At 56.1% G+C, this 21337-nt stretch overlaps 8 protein-coding genes across 8 annotated transcripts; 3 read left to right on the forward strand and 5 right to left on the reverse strand.

The window, feature by feature from the left end:
- Positions 1 to 864: 864 nt before the first annotated feature.
- CDEST_10189 (Putative inheritance of peroxisomes protein) lies at positions 865 to 4804 on the forward strand. Its single transcript, XM_062926347.1, has 2 exons — positions 865 to 2029; positions 2086 to 4804. The coding sequence occupies exons 1-2, from the start codon at positions 1783 to 1785 to the stop codon at positions 4422 to 4424; spliced, it is 2586 nt and encodes an 861-aa protein (XP_062782398.1). The 5' UTR covers positions 865 to 1782; the 3' UTR covers positions 4425 to 4804.
- Positions 4805 to 5681: 877 nt separating this feature from the next.
- On the forward strand, positions 5682 to 6922 carry CDEST_10190 (Putative RTA-like protein; the record flags this gene model as incomplete). The annotated part of the gene is made up of 4 exons (XM_062926348.1): positions 5682 to 5700; positions 5752 to 5851; positions 5930 to 6076; positions 6154 to 6922. The coding sequence occupies 4 exons, from the start codon at positions 5682 to 5684 to the stop codon at positions 6920 to 6922; spliced, it is 1035 nt and encodes a 344-aa protein (XP_062782399.1).
- Positions 6923 to 11667: 4745 nt separating this feature from the next.
- On the forward strand, positions 11668 to 12414 carry CDEST_10191 (uncharacterized protein; the record flags this gene model as incomplete). The annotated part of the gene is made up of 1 exon (XM_062926349.1): positions 11668 to 12414. One exon carries the CDS (start codon positions 11668 to 11670, stop codon positions 12412 to 12414), a length of 747 nt encoding a protein of 248 aa, XP_062782400.1.
- A 1753-nt stretch (positions 12415 to 14167) lies between these two features.
- On the reverse strand, positions 14168 to 15217 carry CDEST_10192 (Putative FAD/NAD(P)-binding domain, FAD/NAD(P)-binding domain superfamily; the record flags this gene model as incomplete). The annotated part of the gene is made up of 1 exon (XM_062926350.1): positions 14168 to 15217. The coding sequence occupies one exon, from the start codon at positions 15215 to 15217 to the stop codon at positions 14168 to 14170; it is 1050 nt and encodes a 349-aa protein (XP_062782401.1).
- Positions 15218 to 16006: 789 nt separating this feature from the next.
- Positions 16007 to 16930, reverse strand: CDEST_10193 (Putative Methyltransferase domain-containing protein; the record flags this gene model as incomplete). Its single annotated transcript, XM_062926351.1, has 3 exons — positions 16007 to 16552; positions 16635 to 16800; positions 16872 to 16930. The coding sequence occupies 3 exons, from the start codon at positions 16928 to 16930 to the stop codon at positions 16007 to 16009; spliced, it is 771 nt and encodes a 256-aa protein (XP_062782402.1).
- Positions 16931 to 17209: 279 nt separating this feature from the next.
- CDEST_10194 (Putative mitochondrial carrier domain superfamily) lies at positions 17210 to 18276 on the reverse strand. The gene has a single exon (XM_062926352.1). The coding sequence runs from the start codon at positions 18210 to 18212 to the stop codon at positions 17238 to 17240; it is 975 nt and encodes a 324-aa protein (XP_062782403.1). The 5' UTR covers positions 18213 to 18276; the 3' UTR covers positions 17210 to 17237.
- Position 18277: 1 nt separating this feature from the next.
- On the reverse strand, positions 18278 to 18806 carry CDEST_10195 (uncharacterized protein). Its single transcript, XM_062926353.1, has one exon. It carries the CDS (start codon positions 18601 to 18603, stop codon positions 18295 to 18297), a length of 309 nt encoding a protein of 102 aa, XP_062782404.1. The 5' UTR covers positions 18604 to 18806; the 3' UTR covers positions 18278 to 18294.
- Positions 18807 to 19189: 383 nt separating this feature from the next.
- Positions 19190 to 20826, reverse strand: CDEST_10196 (Putative heterokaryon incompatibility; the record flags this gene model as incomplete). Its single annotated transcript, XM_062926354.1, has 2 exons — positions 19190 to 19864; positions 19933 to 20826. 2 exons carry the CDS (start codon positions 20824 to 20826, stop codon positions 19190 to 19192), a joined length of 1569 nt encoding a protein of 522 aa, XP_062782405.1.
- Between the last annotated feature and the right edge of the window lie 511 nt (positions 20827 to 21337).

Consider the following 21337-nt stretch of genomic DNA (forward strand, 5'->3'; position numbering starts at 1 on the left):
ATGGAATTGTGTTGAGGGCACCCCATCTCATATTTGGCGCCCTTGCTTCCCCCATATCCCTCCCCATGTTCCTACACTACACTAACACGACGGATATAACACACTACTCTTTATACTCATCACAGCCCACAAGTAACGGTTGCATGCGGTTGAGCTGGGATGCGTCGGCTGCCCCCGCCGTTGCGACGCCCATGTACCCCGGCGGCATTGCGAGCGAGCCGGCTGGCTAACTGACTGACTCCCTTGCGTAATCTGTAATCTCCATTTCCAGCTCTAGACAGGGCCGGGCACACCACGAGGGCGCAATTCGCGGGATCTTAGTCTTGCTAGCTTCTCCTCCCACATCTATCTTGGTAACCCTCCGTGCATTGGGAGAGGGGTAGACGAGAGACCATAGCGGAGTAATAATAACAACAGCGATGGGCTGCGGCGATGAGGAGAAATAGGGACAGTCAGACAGTCTCAACCTTCAGATACGACGACGAAAGAGCATGTGAAAAGCCTGCACACAAGGTGCGGTGCGTATGTATCAAGTTCCCGCAATGGTGGAATGGTGTGACTCTCCTATGATTGCCCAGTGGCGAGCACTAAGCACAAGGACAAGTGGAAACCAATGCCATCTCATTTCGAGTCTGCCAGTGGTGAGTGAGAGAAGCAACCAGTGAGTACCTACAGTAGGTATCTGTAGGTATGTTAACGCGTATGAGTGAAACAATCGACTTGAGTACCTGAGAGAGAAAAAGGCAGCGGCGTGGCGCGGGGGTCCTCCGTCCATCAATCGCTATCAATTTACATACTTAAGGTACCTAGGTAAAGTACGGATGCAGAGTACTGTATAAGAGTCAAACGGCGAGGCGAAGAACACCAACCCGGTAGTGGCAGAAACCCCAAGAAACGACCCGCTCCCCCCTCGTCGGCGCGTGTTTCCTCGAACGAGTCCCCGACAAGCCGTGACATTGCTGACCCCTTGGTCGAACCATGAGCAAATCAGTCCAAGTTTCCTTTTTTCCTGTCTGTCGTGACCTTGCTTTCTCTCTTTTTCTTCTTTTTTTTCCATACTTCCTCAACAGCCCGGTCTCCCTCCCTCCCTCTCTCTCCGTCTCTCTCTCTCTCTCTCTCTCTTGGTCTCTTTCACTCTCTTATCCAAATTCGATTATCAACATCCTTCCCCTCCAAACTTCTCGTTCGCTTCTTTGGCAACACCTCTTTTTCTCTCTTTCTCCTACTTAATTAGTTTGTGCTGTCTTGGGTGGGTGGCACAAACTGTCTCTTCTTCATCTAACCGGTACTGAGACCGAGGAGCAAGACACTGACTGACTGTCCTTGTCCGATACTCGCTCGGCTCAAAAAGGGGCCTACGCCCATAACCCATCCATCCACACCCGCATCCACATCCACACCATACATCCACGTCCGCGCCGCTGGACCCGTTTCTCCATCGGATTCCTTCCGTCCAAAATCCCACCCTCCCTTGCAACCTGATCCCTTACGCTTCTACATTATCTCTCTTGTCTTGGCTCTGCCTCCTGCGGTCTGCATTGCTCCGTGGACGAAGGCGGGCGCGCCAACCAACGCAACGGAAACCGAGAGAGCATCGTATCCTGACACACGTCGACAACCTCTCCGCCTCCTCGTTGACCCTGCAATGTCCTCGACCTCGGCTTCGATATGACCCAAGTCGCACTCTTAATTCTCGACCATCAGCTGACAGCTCCCGCCCTTACGTGACGACATTGCCCCCGCGACCGACTTGCCTCCGCTTCCCTCACCAGGGACACCACGATGGAGTCTCTTCGCCCTACCTATCCGCTTCCTCGCCGCGTCGCGACTGCTCCTGTACCGACGCAGATGTCCCGCCCTTCCTCCTCGGCCGGCGGTCTCATCGAGACACTCTACAACCATCCCAATGTCAAAATCGTCGCCTTCACTGCCGTCTCCAGAGGCCGCCCCCGAAGCCCGGGTCGCGGCCTTACCGACGAGCCTGGCCATTTATCAGCCTACTCGCAGCTGGAAAGAACCATTGCAATCGGTAGGTCGTACGGCGTCCCTTTGCAAGCCGCTGCTAACAGAAGAACGCGTTCGTAGGCCCGTTTCGCATCTACCGCACCGGTTCTGTGGCCTTTCTTAATTGCGGTTCCGCCCTCCAGCCAATGTTGCCGAAAAGCCAATGCTGGGCCCTTGCCGAAGACTCGAGCAAATTTGTCCTACAGATTCGTCGACCCAATTACTGGAGGATAGAGATCCCCGTCACCAATCCTGATGAACAGGAGCTCGCCGTCGCACTAAAGGGGGTTTGGGACCAGATTCTCCAGTTCGAGAAGACAGAATGCCCCTTCAAACGATCATTTACCATCGCCCTCCCCGACAAGCCAAAGACGCCCGTTAAGAAGCGGCCGTGGACCCCTCCCGTGAAGGGAGCCCTACCAGTTCTATCCACACCGGCTCACGAGGTTGAGGCTTCGCCGACCCCGAGGGCTCTGACCCCCAATACCGGCAGAAGAGCCTCGACAACCTCACTTCGCGGCCGTCGTCTTTCAGTCATCAGCAATGACGTACGGTCGAGTTCCCGGTCGCGAGAGCCTAGCACAGAGATACCAGCATTCGCCGAGTCAAAGGAGGACGAGCAGTATTCTACAACCGAGGCGACTGAGACAACCGCTCCTGCAACAGAGTCGCACATGAAAACCGAAGAGGCAGTGGAGGATATTCCCCGCCTGGTTGTCGAGACGGCATCCCAAATGGTGGCTGGGAAGAAAAAACAGGCTATCGATGTAGCAGACAGAGAAGCATCCGCGGTTTACGAAGTCCACAATCTTACCGCAGCTGAGGACTCGATCGCCGAGGAAGCGGATTTCGAGGATGATGAGCCCAATGCAGAGTTGAGCAGTTTAGTTGTGGCCCAATCGACAAAGCCTCGGCCTGCTGGGGAAGTACAGTGTGACGCGAGAGATTTGGACAGCGCCAAAGCGGCCACAGTTACAGCTGCTCTGGTTTCGAAGCCTGAGACCGGTTCGCCATCAACCTCTGCATCAGCGCTCCCGACAGAAATGTTTGGTCGCCTAAAGGACAATGAAACCCTTCAAATGCCTTCAGGGGCTCTAGCGGTGTCCACATTGGCAAGCGCTCCTAGGGACGCTAGAACAGATGTTTGCACAGATACTGCCGTATGCTGCGAGCAACTAGCAGAACCTGGTTCTCCCCTGAACGAAATTAAGGAGCAGCTTATCACTGTGGAGGTGCCCCCCAAGACACCACTGCTGGCTGGAACTAGCACACCGACGCCCACAAATATTTACGACGTTATTCGCAACTACGAGTACAAGATGGCCGCTGCTGCACTCGAGCCTGCACCGGCTGTAGATGAGCCCGCAATTGTTCCCGAGGCCGAGGCGGACAATGCCCACGAGAATGCATCGGGTATCGAGTCACACTCAGGGTCCGAAGAAGAGGCAGTACTTGAAGGCAGCGGAGTCGTGGGCGGCAGACGCAAGAAACTCCGCGGCTTCAGGGCCGGCCGAGCCCTTGTGCCTCCTCAGCTGACGGTTGTGACTTCGCCTCCATCCAAGTCGGCCATGAGATCGACCCCGATCCTGGATGATGCGGCGTCACCCACAGGATCGGCAGATTCGTTCCATAGCTCCCGGTCTTGGCACTCGCCGGTCACACCAGTTCCTCGGTCCCCTGCTTCGGATGCCTCTCCCACAAGGTTCCCTTACCCTCACGATAACATTCTGATTCCGAAGAAGCCTTGGCACTATCGCGACATCTCGGATTTGACTGTCACCCCAGAGACTCGACGCACGTGGGATGCTACTTCGTCTCTTACGGATGACAGCTCGCAGGAAAGCGCGGCTACTGCACCGGATATTGCCTCCGAGGTAGTGGAACAACCTGACAAGGTAGCCCTCTCGGAAGATGAAGCTACCACGTCAGCGGTTGCACGTCGCCCGTACATTCGTCATCGGTCAACAACTAGCGGTATTTCGGTCGGCCACAGGGCTCTGTCGCCTCTTCCTACTGCGGCCAACTTGTTTGCTCCTTCAAACACCCAAGCCAGGCACCACCCCCTGCGCAGTCGACTGGAACTTGTCCGCAGGATTCCCATGGCTATCGTGTCCAAAACTTGCGAGGTTCTGTTGGGTCCGCCGAGCCATCTTATTGCCCTGATGCTCCAGGTGGCTGCTAAGATCGCTGCTGGGCAATGGCGTGGCATGATGTTCGGTTTCGGCGAGGGCGGAGAGACCATCCCCGTGCAGTGGGACTACTCTGACGACGAGTATGATAGCTGGGGCGAGAACGATGACTTTTACCTTAGCCAGGTCGAGTCTTCACGCGCGAGCAGCGTCATCGGCGGCGATGATGCCGATAGTGACGCGGCCACCGACAATGCAAACGGGACGGGCCGGGGTTGGGAGGTCGACTGAAGCCCACACAGGGCGACGGTCTGTAATGAGTTCATGTATGACAATTGTACGTTTTCCCGCTAGGGACTGCATCTGGGTAGGAGAGTTTTGGGCGTTTTCTTTTTCAAGGGCAAAGTGAGGCTCCGCGCCGTCGTCTTTGGATATCAAAGGGAGACTGGCTTTGGACTTCATGGTCGACAAATTCGTGCCCAACGCAACCAGTATAGCCATTGGCTGACCTTGATTTTCCTTTGCTTCCTCATTTTTATTCTGATGTACAAATATGGGAATGGTAGTATGGGCCTCCCGTCACTTTTCTACCCTCGACAATACGAGACATTTATTCGATACTCTGTGGTTCCATCAGTTACCGACCAGAGAAGAATCTACTTCATTGTCTTGAGGATGTCCCTTATCTTTTTTACATCCATGACCTGGATACCGGAGTATGTAAGCAGCCACATATGTCTCGAAGGATCCCGCATTGAGGCCACGCTTATCACTACGGATCATCCTCATGAGCATGCCGTCCATTCGCCGAACTCTAGCAGGATTGCCGACCAAGGGGGAGTACCATGACCGGGTACAGGTACCGTATCGCGCAGAGCCTTGTCGTGATTCGGTTGTGAGAGAGTTCGGGCCCGATGCGAGATACGACGAAAGCCACACAACGGCGTAGGGTTGTCTCGCGGGCGGGCTCATTTCCATTCCGAACATGAGGTAAATGATATTCACGGTCTGTCATCAAGTGTGTGCCGTTGCTCGATGGGACGAATCAGGGCGGAGTGTCTCGAGCTAAAATTAAACGGATTCTGATCGCCCTGCGTCACTCGGGTCATCTCTAGTAAGCCATCGTATTCAAGCGAGGGATGCGATTGGTCGATTGGAGGGGGGTTCAACCGGCGAGGCTGGTGTTGCGTATTGGTCGGGTATGAAAACAGTTTCTACGGTTCCTCAAAGACGAGGTGACGTGTTTCTGTGAGAAAATCCCTTCATAATAAAGCCGCAAAAGATGAAGAGGAACTGGTCTTGTGGTATATATAACGGGCGACGACGCATCGCGTCCTTGGCCATGGTCCTGGGAACAAACAGACTCATCAGTACTTTTACCGCGAGGTTCCGCATAGTCATCCGTCTTGACAATTCAGAGTGGCTGTATATTTAAAGAACTTAAGGGCTCAGAAGAGGAGAAGAAGATATAGAAGGAAAGAGAAACAGAATTCGAGAAGGAAAGAAATCAGATAACCGGTGGAAGAGCCCATTCGACCGGCGAACAATATGACGGATGGCAGTTACGGTAAGCCCTTGGGACTATACTTATCAAATGCACTCCTCTAACAAGACGCAGTTGATGGGAGCTACTTTTTCTACGCACCCAACAAGGGCGCGCCCTTCTTCTTCGCGATAGCGTTTGCCGTTTCTGGTATACTGCACTTTTGGCAGTGCTAGTAAGTGTTCCCTTCGAAACAACCCGTTGAGGCTTGTCGAATGCCCAAGGCCCTTGTTGACAGCTATTGCCCGGATAGCCACTACAGGTTCTTCAAAATCACGGGCCTGTTTTCGTTCTGCTGCCTACTCTTTACCGTGGGCTTCGCCTTCAGAATTTATGGCGCGTGGAACTATGACAACCTCGACACCTTCATCGTGACGGTTTGCTTGGTGTACGCAGCGCCGTGAGTAGACCGGCCCCGCCATCAAACACGCCCCTAGAAGAGAGATCATCAACTCACGTGTGAGCACTGCTTAACAGACCCCTTCTCGAGCTGACCAACTACCACATCCTCGGCCGCGTCCTCTACTACGTCCCCTACTGCTCCCCACTTCACCCAGGCCGCGTGCTGAGCACGTTTGCCTTCTTCTCCGGCATCGTCGAGGCGCTCAACGGGTGGGGCGCCAGCTACAGCGCGAACCAGTCCCTCTCGCCACGGGAGATGTCAACGGGCCACGCCCTCATCAAGGCGAGCCTGCTGCTGCAGGTTTTTGTGATTGCGTGCTTCGTCGTCCTAGCCGTCACGTTCCAGCGGCGCTGCGTGCACGCCGGCGTGGCGGGCCGGCGCGGGGTTCGGGAGCCGCTGGTCACGCTCTACGTCAGCATCGTGCTGATCCTCGCGCGGACGATGTTCCGGATTGTCGAGTACTTTGGCGTCGCGGAGATGCGCTGGGGCCCGGACGTGGACGTCGCCGAGGTCCCGGCGGTGATCCAACACGAGTGGTTCTTCTACGTGTTCGAGGCGAGCCTGATGCTGGCCAACGTCGTCATGTTCAATGTGCGACACCCGCGCAGGTACCTGCCGGAGAAGTACACGGTGTACCTCGCCAAAGACGGGGTCACCGAGGTGGATGGGCCCGGGTGGAAGGACCCGCGGCCGTTTTGGGTGACAGTGGTGGACCCGTTCGATCTGGTCGGTATGGCGCAAGGCCGGCATCGCAGACTGGACCGATTCTGGGAAGGGGAGCACGTCAGTGAGACGGGAGGCTCGAAGACGCGGACGGGAAACAAGGGGACTGATGCTGTGTAAGTGTTTGGGCGTTGTCTGCGTGGGCTGCTTCAGAGTATTTGCTGCAATTTTCATTCGATCGCAATGCTTCGTAGTTTTATTGTACAAGCCCACCTTGCGCTTAGCCCTGAGTACACTGAAATGTCTTCAGCGTTCGACAGGAGAGTAATTGGTTGTCAAGGAGAGTTCCCCATGATGTTGTGGCGAGATCTCTAGCGACACGAGCATTTGCTTTTGACCTGACACCGACGATGCCGGTAGCGTTCGTCCCGGAGCAGGGCTGAGGTGGCTTAGCAACAAACAAACCGTCTGGTCAGACCGTCAGAGCTGGGATGCCGATGTTTCTGGACGCTGTCAAGACCCGTCCGAACTCCTCCCGCGCCCCAAACGAGGCGGAGGAGGCGTAGCTGCAGGATGACGCTGAGACGACGGAGGAAAACTGCTCGAGGTTAGCTAGCAGTCCGTGCGATACGGGAAACCGAAGGGGAATGAATGTATGGTTTGGGAAGGTCTTGAACGACATAGAGTTGTCTATGTGTGGCCGTGCTTGATGGTAAATGCAGCTCGGATCCTATCCAAGTGCGATGGTCGTGACGATGGCGGTCGGTGTCAAGACTTAGTGGACAGCGCTTGGCACGATGAATGACGGGCTGCGCAATGCCAGTTGAGACACGGTCAAGGTCGGCGACGGGAGATTCCTAAGTGGGATTCGAAATGGGAAAGCTGCCTCAAATTAGAGAAGCAAAGAGGCGAAGTTCATAAGGCTCCTTCATATTTTAGGGGATAAGGGTTCCTGAAGCGGCGGCAGCGTGTTCGGGCTAACGCTTGCGGCGTCTGTGTAACGGGGGGATAGCGCTTATGCCAGGCGCCTAAGGGCGATCTGGGGGTGGGAATCGCCAATGTGACCCAAATTATCCAGGCTTCCATGAGTTGAGGCTCAAAAAATCGAAAGAGGAAGGAAAAAAACTCCCCGAAGGCACTATACCCCGAACCGGATGTGAGTGTTGGTATTGAGGATCGGAGGACGGAGGACGGAGGCGGATGCGGATGAGGATGTGGGGTTCTCGGTGGAGACTTGGGGGCCGAGCCGGCTTCCTGGAGGAGAGTGTGCCGGATTGGGAAGGGACCAAAAATAGAGAGGCTTAAGCCACCTTTGCCTGGGTGTAGAACATCGCCAATGCTGTCCTGTGTGGCTGTGGTACAGACAGACACATTTCGGGCATATACCTTACGTAAGGAGAGAGGATTGAAGTATCAAAGTGTCACGCGACGAGGGGGTGTGCCTTGCTGATTGCTGTTCGGACAAATTGTAAAGACTGACAGCCGCCGGCATTCGACCAGAAGCCAAACAAAGTTTTCTGGGGGGGGGCTCATTCCATTGTCGCCATTCCTTTCCAACTCCTTGTTTTGGGGGTAGCGAGGGACTGTATATGTCATCGTCAGGGGACGGAACTTTGAATGCCGTGCAGCGGTATGTTCCAACTTACATGGACGGCCAGGTCGTTTGGGTGCTGACCGGCCCACCCTTGGAAGTCGGCTTGGAAGATTCCACCGTTTGTTTGCCTCTTGTCCAAACCCTGACCGTGCTGTGCCTGTGCTGGCCCGGACGGGATCGTTAGCCTGTCAAGACTGTGCGACCCGAGGATCGTTGGACCCAAGGGGCCTCAGCACGAGTGCAGCGTGCCGCGGTGAGCATCTTGGCGGCGGCGGCGGCGGCGGCGGCCCCGATGGTAGGTGGAGTCATTTCCCCAAGGATTGATATCCTACTTCCACAAGCGGGTAACGCGAAGGCGGGCATGCACCGGATTTTAATATGGCTGCCTGATTATCGAACCGAGGACGGTCTACGAGACGCGGTTCCACGCAGCCACAGATGGGGTTTTCGTTTTACACTAGCTAGTCTCCGAGGACGATTACCACGAGCCCCTCCAATCATGTCCCGTTGATTGGTAGTGGCCGGGATTGATCGGCGGACTCGAAAAAGAAATCCCCCGGTACCGAGTAGAGTAGTGTATCATGGCTAACAGGAGGGACTCTGGAGGCGGAGGGGGCAAACATCGCCGTCGGCCAGTGAGAACTTCGACTTCTGCTTCCCTCGTTCATCGTCTTTCAGTGTGGGGCACATCTCTTGTCCAAAACACGGGTTCATGATGGCAGGCCTGCAGCTGTGTCCTGAGCATGGTGACTATTGATGCCGGGCCCGAGCAGCGGGCCGAGGAAACTGATGCTGATCACCAAATAATACTAGTTTGGGATTTGTGTGGAAATGGGAAAGGAGACATTGTCGTCGAAAGTCTTTGGAAGGCTTGCGTCCCAATGACCAGTTAGAGATGGGTCTGGGGATTCAGGATGGACCCAGGCGCGTCTTATGGGCCCTCCTAATTCCGTACTTACCCTGGCTTCCCAACACCCTGGCACCCTGGTCTCGACTCTTCCGCAGCGCAGGGGAGGGCAAACCCCTCTCCAGCATACCACACCAGTGCAAACCTGCACTGGTGGCACTCTGGCGGCGTCATCCTCAGTCAGCCGCTGCCAGTGCCGCAACGGAAGTCCACTGGTCTAGCATGAGCCGGGGTGAACTGCTTTTCCTTGGAATTGCAGGTTGGTTGATGTGGCTTTCTACTGTGTTTGGGAAATTGTGCCTGGAAACAACGCTCAGTGCTGGGTGCTTAACGTGACGAAGTAGACGTCTAAACAGATACTCCGTACACAAGAAGAGTAAGGTACGGTATGTACATCGCAAGTACGCCATGGTACGTACAAATATGTGGAACCGTGGAAGGCGAAGAAGAAGAAGAAAAGCTACGTACCCCGGAGAGTCTCTCGACTTACAAAGTAGACTACAGGTCGTCGGCCCTCCAGGGTTTCTCATCCTTCCAACATCTCCAAGTCGGACCAAGCCCCCGCGCCATTCCGCCCTTTTTCTTTCCATGTTGCTGTGCAGCTGCACTCTGCTGCAGTCTTTGCTGGCTACTGCCCGCTCATTTCACCAAATTTCATCTTCTATCTGGAAGGGAATTCCGCGCGGGGCTCAATCCCGCCACATCTCACCTTGTCCACCCTTCTGCCTTGACCAACGCTAACAAAGCCGTCAGTAACGGCAACAGACGCGGCACAGACGCGGACAGACCGCTGTCATGATCTCTCTCCCTCCCCCCATCACCCCCAGGCCGCTCCATTCTTCGTCTTCGCCCTTGATCTTGGCATGCTCCTCTGGCCGTATTCGGGCCCCATCCCGTCTTGAACTGCCCATCTCGCCTGCTCCCACTTTTGAACTAATGGGAGAGACAGGTAAGGGGTGGGTTAGATTAGACCAGCTCTGCCGGGTCTCTTCTTCCCTGGCTTCGGCTTCTGCTTCGCCCAGAACATTTCATGCGAAGCTGGTACGGTGTACCTATTGCGCCAGACGAACGAGGCGTCGAGGGGCTGTACTTTCGACCAGGTCCGAAAGCCAGGTACTTACTTGACGGACAGGTTCCGGCATTCGGGACGTGCTGTGCATCAGACCAACTACATTGCCTAGGTACCTACAAAACCTGCCTTCCTGATCTCACCTTGCCGCTTGTCACCCGCCATTACCCACAGATACGGGTCGCTCACACGGTGGGTTTTTTCTTGAAGGGGGGTTGTTTATTCTGCTGCCTCAGCCGCCCTCCATCGTCTCAACCTCGCCTCCCCTCCTCCTTTTCCTCCTCCTCCCACCGCCAACTCCCACCTCGCCCATCGCGGCACCATCGCCTTACATCAGGTCCTGGTGCCACAAATCCCTGCCCCCGCCGGCCCCTCCTGGCGTCCTCGTCCCCCGGCCTCTCGGACACCCTGCGCCGGCTTTGCTTGCTGGAGACTCTTCTCTTGTGGTCTTGGGTGTTGGTACGACCAGATCCTGTGTGCTGGGCGGTGTCTTGCTGCTTCCGCCACAAACCCCCTCATCCTTCGAGTTCCTCTTGGGCCTTGGTGCCGCCGCTCGCCCCTCCTGGTCTCGACATTTCGGACGTACTCATATCATGTCATGCTCGTTCCAGTCTCCGTCGCCTTCTCTCTTGACTTATTCCAGCAGCTTGACAAAACAACCGCTTACATCCTTCAGACGCTGAATCGGAGCCCCGTCTGATCTCCCATTTCCTCAGCAGGCACAGCCAGCGGCAGCCAGTCAGTCTATACTTCACTTCAGAGTCTCATTAAGCTACCTCACTGGAATACTGGTTGTCCGTCGTATGTAGCTTGGTGCAACATATCACACATACCATTTACACTAGCGCCCAAGCCCAAGCTCGGCCCCGTGTACATACGTACGGGCACTGGCACTACCTTACTTTACTTGGTATTCACTCGACTGCAGCTCCGCTTTGTCCCTATTTCACGCTAGCTCAGACCGCCGTCGGCTCCAGGGCGCCCGCTCTTCGTTCTCCTCCCCGTCCTTCATATCAACCAGAGACGCCCTCCCTCCCCCCCCCTTCGTCATGAGTGTTCTCTGGAGAACAGAACCTTTTCCGTCACAGATGCATCACGGTATGGCCTCAGATTCGAGCCGTCGACCCCAAATCTTCGTTCACTTCGAGTTTGGGGTCTCGTTTTCGCCCAAACATGCTCCAAACCAACACTCCGTCACTTATGCCTCTAGGGGCTTTCGCGATCGAGCTCAGCACTTTCCCAGACAAGTACCACCTCCAAATACAAACTATTTGACAGAACCTGCCTTTCAAGCGAACCAAACGACATGGTCGTCGCTACCTGTACAGGAATACCATCAGCCTCCGACCCAGCCGATGCCGCCGCAGCACGCACCTAGCAGACTGTCTCGACAGGAGAGTCGGTCGAGCTCATCACACGAGAGGGGCAGTTCTGCTCCTCCACCATGGAATGACAGTCCCTGGGATGCCGAACCCGACGCTCTTGGTAGCTCAGCGCTACCGCGTCAAAGACCTCGCGCCCAGCACGCGCCTGATTATTGGAAGGCATTACCTGAAGTTCCTTCACGCTTTCGACTCGGCGAGGACGAGCTGCCTTGGTCAGCCTCATCGTGGCCAGGCGAGTTCGGCATGCCGGACGATTATGAAGTCGACGACTATTCTTCCGAGGTGTCCTTGAAATTCCGCGATGTTTCCACGACGAAGATCACGCCGGGTTCCAAGGATAGGGACGACCCGGGGCGGAGGCAAGAGCTCGAGGCGCTCTCTGCAGCCATGATGACGGTCGACAACGGTTTTGAAAATCAATGGTGGTACCAGGGAGAGCGGCAACAGACAATTCCGCTGGCAGGAGATCTGCTCACATCCACGGCCCATGGTACCACCACAGCGACTGCGCAGGCCATACCTCAAACACCTATGCCACCACCCTGCCACGACAGCAGAGAGTCTATGGGATGGGCCACCGATCAGGGCGGCTCTCGTGACACCATGATGAGCGGCACCTTGTGCAACCCGAGTGTTCTGGTCTCGCCCATGTCCGAGTACGCAAGCCCGCGTATCCACCGCTCTATGACCACGAGGTCCGAGGAGCTGTTCCTGTAAAACTAAGGGAGGTTTCAGAAGGTTTTGGTCATAAAAAAAGGAAGCACGGCGTAAGGTTTTTTTGATTTTCTTTCTTTGAAGGAATGGACCATGGCGGTTCTGGTGAAGCCCATCGAATTCATCATGCCCGAGTCTGGACAGGCAGACTTGGTCGCCCGACTGTGGACATGGAGAACTTTGGACCATATCATGGAGGAGGATATATCCCATACAGCAAAAGCAAAACCTTGGTACCAAACTGAGCCTGGCGTGCTACGGATGACTCGCCGCAGCCGCCCAAATAATATTTATAATATTCAAACCTCTCGCTTTGCTTCCCCATGACACCTTGTTCATCATATGAAGTATTTATTGGACATAACTTCGGATCCACTGTGCGAGAGAATGACGTTCGGACCATTTCATTACCGTCGATATCAACACCATCAACCATCGCGCCTCCTGGGTCTATGCTTGAGAACCACCCGACAACCCAGGCTCTGCCGTCATGTTTGTACTCGGACGTCGTAACCAGCATCTATTTCTTATCACACAAACTACACACAATTTATCGACAAGCACTTCCAACGCTGTTAGGATTTGGTGCCGGGGCTGCGGCGTTTCTTCAATTTCCTCTCCTTTTCTCGACAACCCCACCCCCCCTTTTCTGCGAGCCAAGGTCACAATATGCGAACAGCGGTTCCTCTCGTCACATTGAAGCGGGGAGATTCATCTCGTTTTGCGTTCTGATTTAGTCACCATGCGATCGATGTGGTGTCGTTGTCGGCTCACGTAGCCGCTGGCGTGGGCCCCGGGCTGTCCACTCGCGGGTCTCGCTCAAGTTCTATGCGGTCAGTCATGTCGCGATCTGAGCATATTATCCCGCTGAGCCTTTAAATCTGCCGTATAATCCTGGAGGTTCCAGAGAGAGTCCTCAAAAGTTTTGACATCCAAGCCGTTTCTTTTTAATGTAGGTGGTCGCGGTACATTGCAAAGATGGTGATGTCCTTCCGCCCGCGACGGTTGGTTGAGTATCAACGGATGGATCATTTAGTTGGCTCAGCCCTTGCATTTCATTGCAGCCTTCAGCTGATGTTAGCTGAAGATCTCAAGAAGTGGTGATCTGACGGACAGCATGTTCTCTGCAACAACAAAATAGAGAGGTGTGGCCCGGCACGGAGGAAGAGAGGAGCTGCAGTTTAATTCTGCTGCCTAAAGGTGAGCATGTGCACTGACGGGGCCATCTTAGCACTAATGTACACCTGTGGAAAAGAAGTCGGGCCTAATGGAGACATTTTTTCATGCTCGATTACTCGCCCCTTGTTAGAGGAGGAATGACTTGGCCGTTGTGCGATGCGACTAAGCTCATTGTGTGGCCCGTTGCCAATTATGTGTGGGCATGGTTGTTGATCCTGCTCCCACACGGGAGGGAGCGTTTGATGAAGTCGGCGCCGAGATTGTAGGCCCGTAAGGGATGCTGAGCGGACCCAAATCAGGAAAAGAAATCGAAAGCAAACCGGCATCTCGAGTCGGATGCTGCTGTGCTCTGCCAACTCTTCAAGTCGAAGACGGGAAGCGAGGCAATACGGACCAGCCAGCCCCCTCAAAAACAGTGACATATGTATATCTCGTCTATCGATGAGGTCCAAAATCTGTAGGAGACTGTACATGTACTTAAAAGTCCTATATAGGAAGGTACTCTTAGTGCTCACCGACCCAAGGGGGCAGACGACATCACCTGTCATCACCGAGGTGCCTTTTCCGTCGCCTCAGCCTACAAGCCAACCCTCGGTTCCGACTGCAACGGCACAACCATCCCGCCCGCACACAGCGCGCCGCTCGTCATTGCCGGTGCAACGGCTTTGACCATATTCCCGCAGTCCCCGACCGCGTACACGCCTGGCACACTCGTCTCGCCAAACGGGGGCGTCGTCTTCACGTCGCCGTTCTCCGCCATCTCCAGCCCCAGTTGTTCTGCCAAGGGACCGTTGACCTTTGTGAAAGGCCCATGGGCAAGAAACCTTTCCGTGATCTCCTCGCCATCGTCCAGGGTGAGCGTGACGCCGGCGGAGTGCCCGCCTCCGTCTCCGCCGCCACCGCCACCGCCGGCCATGCGCATCTTTGCAATCCTGCGCGTGTCGAGCTTGAAGGGGTTGCCATCCATGTTGGAGATCTCCGACGCAAGAGAGGAGTTCCCGTGTGTGTAGATCGTAACATTTTCCCCGAGGGGACGGGCCATGTGTCCAATGTGCGTCGCCATCTTGAGGTTCCCCGTCATGCCGAACGCCAGGACGCCGACCCTCTCGGCCCCGCGCTCCTCGAAGCCGTGGCAGAAGAGACAGTGAAAGATCCCGTGGCCCCAGCAATCCCCGTATCCCGGGATGTCGGGCATGATGTCAGCGACGCCGGTCGCCAGCACCAGCCTCCTGCCGAGCCACGTCTTCCCCTCGGCGTCCTCAGCGCTGAAGAGCCCTTCCTTGACCTTGGACGTCTTCAAGACCTCGACGTCGGCAAAGGTCACGCTCTCGGCGTACCGCGCCTTGATGTCCTCTCTGGCCTTGGCGCGGAAGACGGCCGGCGGGACGTGGTCGAACCCCAAGACGTTGTGCATGGTCGTCGCGCGGGCGTTGCGGTACAGGCCCGAGTCGAAGAGGACCGAGGTGTATAGCTGGCGGGAGAGGGCGGTCGCCGTGGCGAGGCCGGCGGGCCCGGCGCCGATAATTAGGACGTCGTGCAGCATTGGGTTCGAGGCTTGGGTTGTCGTCTGGGGGAGGAATTGAGAATGAAAGGCCGTGAGAAGTGTCTGGTGTTGGAGGAATTTCATGTAAGTGCGAAATGTGTAGTGTTACTTCTTCGTTTGCTTGTATTCTAACGAAAAAGCAGAGCGGTACCAATCAAGAAGCGCGACTTCGACATTTATACTTATGGGATTGCGATCGAGTGCGCCGACCTGGTTGACGGGCGGAGGCGCGGGATGTCTCCGAAGATGTAGAAAGTTGCCGAGATAATCGGATCCGATGTGGGGCTGTCCCGCCCCGGCGAGCAAAAGTCTCCGAGGAAAGGTGCCGACGTGGGGGGAGCACCAGAAAACGGAATACGAACGCACCCGAATTCCTGTCATCTGATCTCACAGGTGATTGGAAATCACACAAAGCTTCACTTCATCTGATATGGAGCCTTGGACCTGCCCTTCTTCCTCCCGTGACTGCCACGGCCCAACTAGGGGGGCGGGACGGGCTATGCGTTTAATTTGGTTTGATAACTCCCGCCAGCATGCTGTGCTACAACAGGGCGCTGTTTTACCCATTGGATCGAACAGGCTACTGGCAATGCTAGTGAGGTCTTTACCGTCAAAAACAGGGCCACATCCGAAGATGAGTCGGTATGTCGGATCATGTTACGCTTTTCTCCGTGTACAAGGTCAAAAGCATGTGGCTGTTTTCATTGCGCCGCGATAGTTGCTCACATGTGCTTCCAAGTCAAACGGTGGAAACACAGAGTAACTATGCAAACGTGATCAAGAGTAACTAGCTATGGGAAATCTCGACCCTCGAGAAGGGTCAGGTAAGACGGTAACACTGAATTCCAGCTACGCCCAGACTGCGAGCCCAGACTAACCGCTCTTCACCGAAGCGGCAATAACCATCCTCCTATTCAACCCCCCAGGCTTCCCGACAATGTTCTCCGGGATGTGACTGACTTCCACGTTCTCGATATACAGGAACTTCTCTGTGTCACACCCGACCTCCTCAAACCAGCCGGAGAACAATCCTTCACTATAAACGACGTGCCGATTGGTGGTCTTGAGAACCTCATGCTCGAACTTCCCATGGATATCGCCGTCCAGGTTTCCGGCCTCCGACTGTGTCTCCATGGCACTCACACCCTCCACAGCAATCAGCACGCCCCCGGGCCTCACCCGCCGTGCAAGCAGCTCCATCATCCGCTTTGGATCTTCGAGATGATGCAGCGCCATGGATATTATAACCACATCGAACCCCGCCTCGGCGGCCAGCGACCCGTCAGCCGTCAGGTCCCCTGCGACGGCGTGGGCCTGGGCGGGCGAGTACCCCAGCCTCGCCGCGCAGTCGTTGAAGCGGCCCACGATGGCGGGGGCGACGTCAATGCCGAGGATCTCGTCGACGAAGGGCGCGAGGGCCTGGGTGGTGCAGAGAAAAGGCCACAAGTTCAACTGGGATGCCCGTGGATGGCAACGTTTGGACAGGGAGGACGGAACTTACCCAGGAGGCACCGCCATAGGCGCAGGCATAGTCTAGGAGCCGGACGGGGTTGGCCGGGTCCCGTGGCCGAAGGCCTAGGTTCGGCGCCTGCGTGCGGAGGAAGCGGGTGAGCTGATCGACGAAGGTCTTGAGCCAGTCTTGTTGCCAGAAGGTGTCGACGTTGGCACTGATATCTCTGTCAGCTACGTGACCGAGAGGGGGGGGGGGAGGGGGGGTTGCAAATAGCGGTTAACAGACTCCCAGAAGACACGGTTCAGTTCCGCGAGGGATGTGGGCTGGGGCCGGGCTGAGGCCATGGTTGGTGGCTGTGGGTTGGTTTCGTAGGGTTTGATTGTAATGGCTCTTATAATTTTCTTACTCTTTTGCTGTTGATGTAATGCCTTTGGAAACACAATCCTTATTCTTGCGAATTTCACTCTTTTATACGCTTCCACACGATCTATCCTCCTCTTTTGCAACATCAGTGTATGCAGTGGAACGTCGGAGAGTATCCGGCAACATTCCTTCCCGCCTTTCTAGCGCGGCTACAATGCGGAGACATATCACTACCCTCAAGGTAGACACAGACGGGCACCAAGGCCCCGCCTTATCAATTCAAGGCGGTCACAACGTTTGTCCGACAGGCTCGATGGCAGCAGGCCGCCTCCGACCCTCGCCCATCTCATACATGACCCACTCATACACGGCCCACTGCACCGCGTTGACGACGAAGGCCCGCACGCTGCAGATAGTAAGGCCCCGGAAGAAGACTCTAACGCCGCCTTCACGGTATGCCTCCCTGGCAACCTGGATTGCGCCCGTACGCTTGCGCATCTCCTGCTGTGAGCCGCGCGCCCCAAGCAAAGGCGAAGCTTCGGCGGATGAAGAGGCCTCGAAAGCCTGAGTCTGCACGCGGGTCTTTATGACGTCGAGCGGGAAGATGCTCGCCCACGTCACGATGCCGGCGAGCCCTCCACAAAGAAGCACCTTGGCGGCCTCGTCGCGCATGTTGGTCTCGTTGACACCATCGCCACCGACGCCCATCCAGCGCGTGGTGAGCTCGTAGGACCAGAAATAGAAGCCGTAGCCGATGCTGTCGCGCAGGGCCGTCACGACGCCACCGAAATACAGGCCCCGTACGCCCTCGGCGCGGCAGACGTCCTTGGTGATGGCCCAGCTCGAGGCGGGTGGCGAGGACAGCTGGGCGCGGCACTTGATCAGCTCGGTCGGGGTGCTTACGACCCAGGTGGCCAGACCGCCGACGGCACCGGCAAGCCAGGTGGTCCAGAGGCTGGAGCGGACGTCGAGAGCGCGGTTCAAGGCGGCCTCGGTGCGGTTGTAGGATACAAAGAGGAGGGCGTTGAGGGCACCGTAGCCGAGAATCGGGGCGGCGGAGCCGGTGACGAGAGAGGCGGGGGACTCGAAGTGGCGGAGGTACGAGGTCGCGGCGAGGGATGCCGGGGTCGGAAGCGGAGAGGCGGGGGTTGCGGCGGCGGGGGTCGGTCGTGCCTGGAGGCGAACCTTGAGGAGGTCGAGGGGGTTGCCGATAATGATGCCGACGGCACCGCTGATGTAGCCGGCCCAGAAGTCGGCGGACATGGCGGGACGATAGGAAGTTGGTGTTGGGGGGTTGTGGTTGTTTGAGGGGAGGGGGTGTCGACGGCAAAGAGGTATGCCGAGATCAGCGGTCGTCGGCGTAGAGGAAACTGGACTCGGGGTCGCGGTAGTGGTTAACCTTTGCCTGAGCGACGGCGATTCCGGTGATGATGCCGAGGTAGGAGAGCATCCATCCGCCACCGGCTACAGCCCAAAAGCGGGCATTCTTGAGGGGGTTCGGGTTCGGGGTGCGGACGCGGGTGAGGTACTGGTAGTGCGCGAGGTGGACGAGGACGGTGCCGCCTAAGATCGAGGTCCAATTGTCGGCAATCCAGAGCGTGCGCGTAGAGGGTGGGCGGAGGAGCGGGGTGGACGAGGAGGAGGAGGAGGACATGGTGGTGTTGATGCGTTCAGGCCGAGGGAAGGTGGGAGGGAGCGGCCCGAGGGGGGGCGGGGGGACGTTTGCCGGGGGCCGGTTCCGAGTCCGAAACCCGCTATTTTTCGAGATAATGATGCGCCTACGGACCGGTACCAGTTGTCATGTTTCTACTGCCAGCTGGCGAGATGTCAGGTTTGAGCATGTGAAGATGGGGTGGATTCTCGCTGCTGCTGATCTTTTAGAAATTGTTGGTGAGACTGATACATTATATATTCTAGCAATTGAATCGCCACCACCCCATGCCCACCCCCACCACCACCAATGGGGTAACCTTGCACGACCGGGATCCAACCGCTTTATCGCGAAGCACACAAACTTGGCTTGGTAACACTCAAGACCCTGAGAGGGAAAGAGGGAGAGAGAGAGAGAGTCAACAGCGTTGCCAAGCGCCCATCTATCGTATCATTGAACGGCACCATGACGTTGCATCACACAAAAGAGCTAAATATACATACATACAAGTACAGAAGCAACAAACTCAACGACAACGCCTTCGCCAACGCTCACATCGCAGTTCACCTCGGTGACCCCTCGGTGACCCTCACTGAATACAGATATCCTCCCACCGCGCACCTTCATCGACGGCTTCCCCGTGCATGATGCCATGCACGTACGCCTCTCCAACCAGCTGGTAGCAGAACGGCCCAGAAACCGACGACACCGGCATCTCGCGAAGCACGAGGGGTGACGGGCAGCCAGACACGACCCATACCCCATCGCCGTCCTCCATCGACTGCCCGCCAAGCCCGAGATGCCCGCTGTCCATCAGGAACGGCCGTCTATCCCATAGCGTCTCGAACGCAAGGTTGACGTAGGCCTGACACCGATGCTTGAAGCCATCTAACACGCTCTTCACCTCCCTCTCCTTGTTGCACTTCTTGAGCCGGTCGAGGCAGCCCATGATCTTGCCAAGCGATGGCACCGTCTTGCTGACGTCCGATGTGGCGAGCTTCTGGATGCTCTCCAACCGTGCGAGACACTCGGTCTCGTTGGCCCCCTTCTTCACGGCGCAGTAGATCTCCCATGCTACGTGGTCCGTGATCCAGTGGTGGAACGCCTTTTGTAGACTCCCGGGCGCTGGGTGTTGGAACCCGTCTCGGTCGGCGATCAACGTCCGCCAGAACGCCTCTACGCGGCACTGCCCCGTCGCTTCGTACACGGCGTCGCATTGCAATAGGAAGTCGGCCCATTGCTCGAAGCTCCCGTTCGTGGTGGCCTCCGAGTAGACCGTGCCCCTGCCGCCTTGGTGATGCTCGCCTCGCCACCGTTGCCCGATGCGCCAACCATATGATCAAGCGTCACGCTGTCCCAGCCGTCGAGCTTGCCGTGACGACATTTCTGGATCGCGACGATGCCTGCGGAGCTGCTGCCGACATGGACGTCCTTGATTGCGAAACTTCTGTTGTCATAGAGAACCTCGGAAAGCTGTTCGTAGAGGCGGCTGTCGCGCAGAAAATCGGAGCAGAGAGCCACCGTCTCCCAGGGGATCGTGTCGTCGCCCCAGATCACACATGCGTCCTTTGAGAGTGCGACTTCCTGGACGACCCAGACACGGTCGAACCACTTGCGGTCGAAGAAGGAGACAAACGCGTGCCAGACGGTGTCCGATATGTCCTGCAAGCCATATCGCCGTAGCGCATCGTGGTCGAAGACGGGGGTGTCTGGGTCGTACCCAAGCTTCTTCCGGGCGTTGTCGGCCATGATCCGAATCATCCTAGAGACCTCAACCGGGTGATGTTCCTCAGTCACAGAACCGAGCCAAATGTCGACTCGGGCGGCCCCCTTATAGATGTGGTCCATTATGCTGACCTGTACGGTACGCTCCGTGTCGTCGGCCTGGTTGATGCTGATGGCGTCGATCCAGTATAAGTCGCATGACCCACGGGCTCTGATCCAAAGCAGCGCATCATGTAAATTGGGGAAGACGTCAAAATCATGGTCGTCGAGGAGGACTGTTGCCAATCTCGGCTTTAGAGTCTTGTCGTTGTTGGGTATGGGCGGACCCCAGGTATAAGACAGAGCTCGGTAGGCTGGAAGGTCGGCGATGGCGTGTTCCTCAAGTGCAAGTCGTAACGGGTCATTTCGAGTGTCTCGGCGGGTCAGAATTCGTATAAGGCGAATGGTCTCCTTGCCGATGGAGCGCTCGTATTGGAACCTCGTCCGGTCACGAGACGCCATTTTCTCGGACAGAAGAGAGGAATCTCACGGGAATGGATGTCGAACTATGAGGGCAGAGGGTCCCTTATGGTTTGAAAGTATCTAATTTGAAGTACCTATGAGGACCTGTTGATCGGTCAAGACAGTATCGCAACTAAGTGGGCCACGCATGACCACCGGGACATCATCAGCTGCATCTTTTTAGGACGGAGGCTAAAACGACACCAACTCTGGCTCTCACACACTCTTAAATCGCGTTTGTTTGACTTATCAATTCTTCCTACTCTCTTGCCACACACGTGGTGCTATTTTAACCACCTTGATCATCGCAATATGACAACAGATTGCTCGACACGTATGGTCTAATCTTGTCTCACGGTATAAATATCGTACATGCTATCCATAATCCTGTAGATTGGCAAGATATGTTTGTAAATCGATCACTGATGTAATCGTGTTGTCTGTAGTGGGCGGGTAGATAATTGCAGGGTAACTACTCTTTCCCGCTTCCAGGGTACCTTCGGTTTTCTTT

Source organism: Colletotrichum destructivum, chromosome 6 (genome assembly GCF_034447905.1).
Source record: "Colletotrichum destructivum chromosome 6, complete sequence".
Lineage (NCBI taxonomy): Eukaryota > Fungi > Ascomycota > Sordariomycetes > Glomerellales > Glomerellaceae > Colletotrichum > Colletotrichum destructivum.

Coding starts and splice junctions, on each gene's coding strand:
- CDEST_10189 (XM_062926347.1), top strand. CDS start 1,783: ATGGAGTCTCTTCGCCCTACCTATCCGCTTCCTCGCCGCGTCGCGACT. Junction 2,030..2,085: donor GGAAAGAACCATTGCAATCG/GTAGGTCGTACG, acceptor ACGCGTTCGTAG/GCCCGTTTCGCATCTACCGC.
- CDEST_10194 (XM_062926352.1), bottom strand. CDS start 18,212: ATGTCCGCCGACTTCTGGGCCGGCTACATCAGCGGTGCCGTCGGCATC.
- CDEST_10195 (XM_062926353.1), bottom strand. CDS start 18,603: ATGTCCTCCTCCTCCTCCTCGTCCACCCCGCTCCTCCGCCCACCCTCT.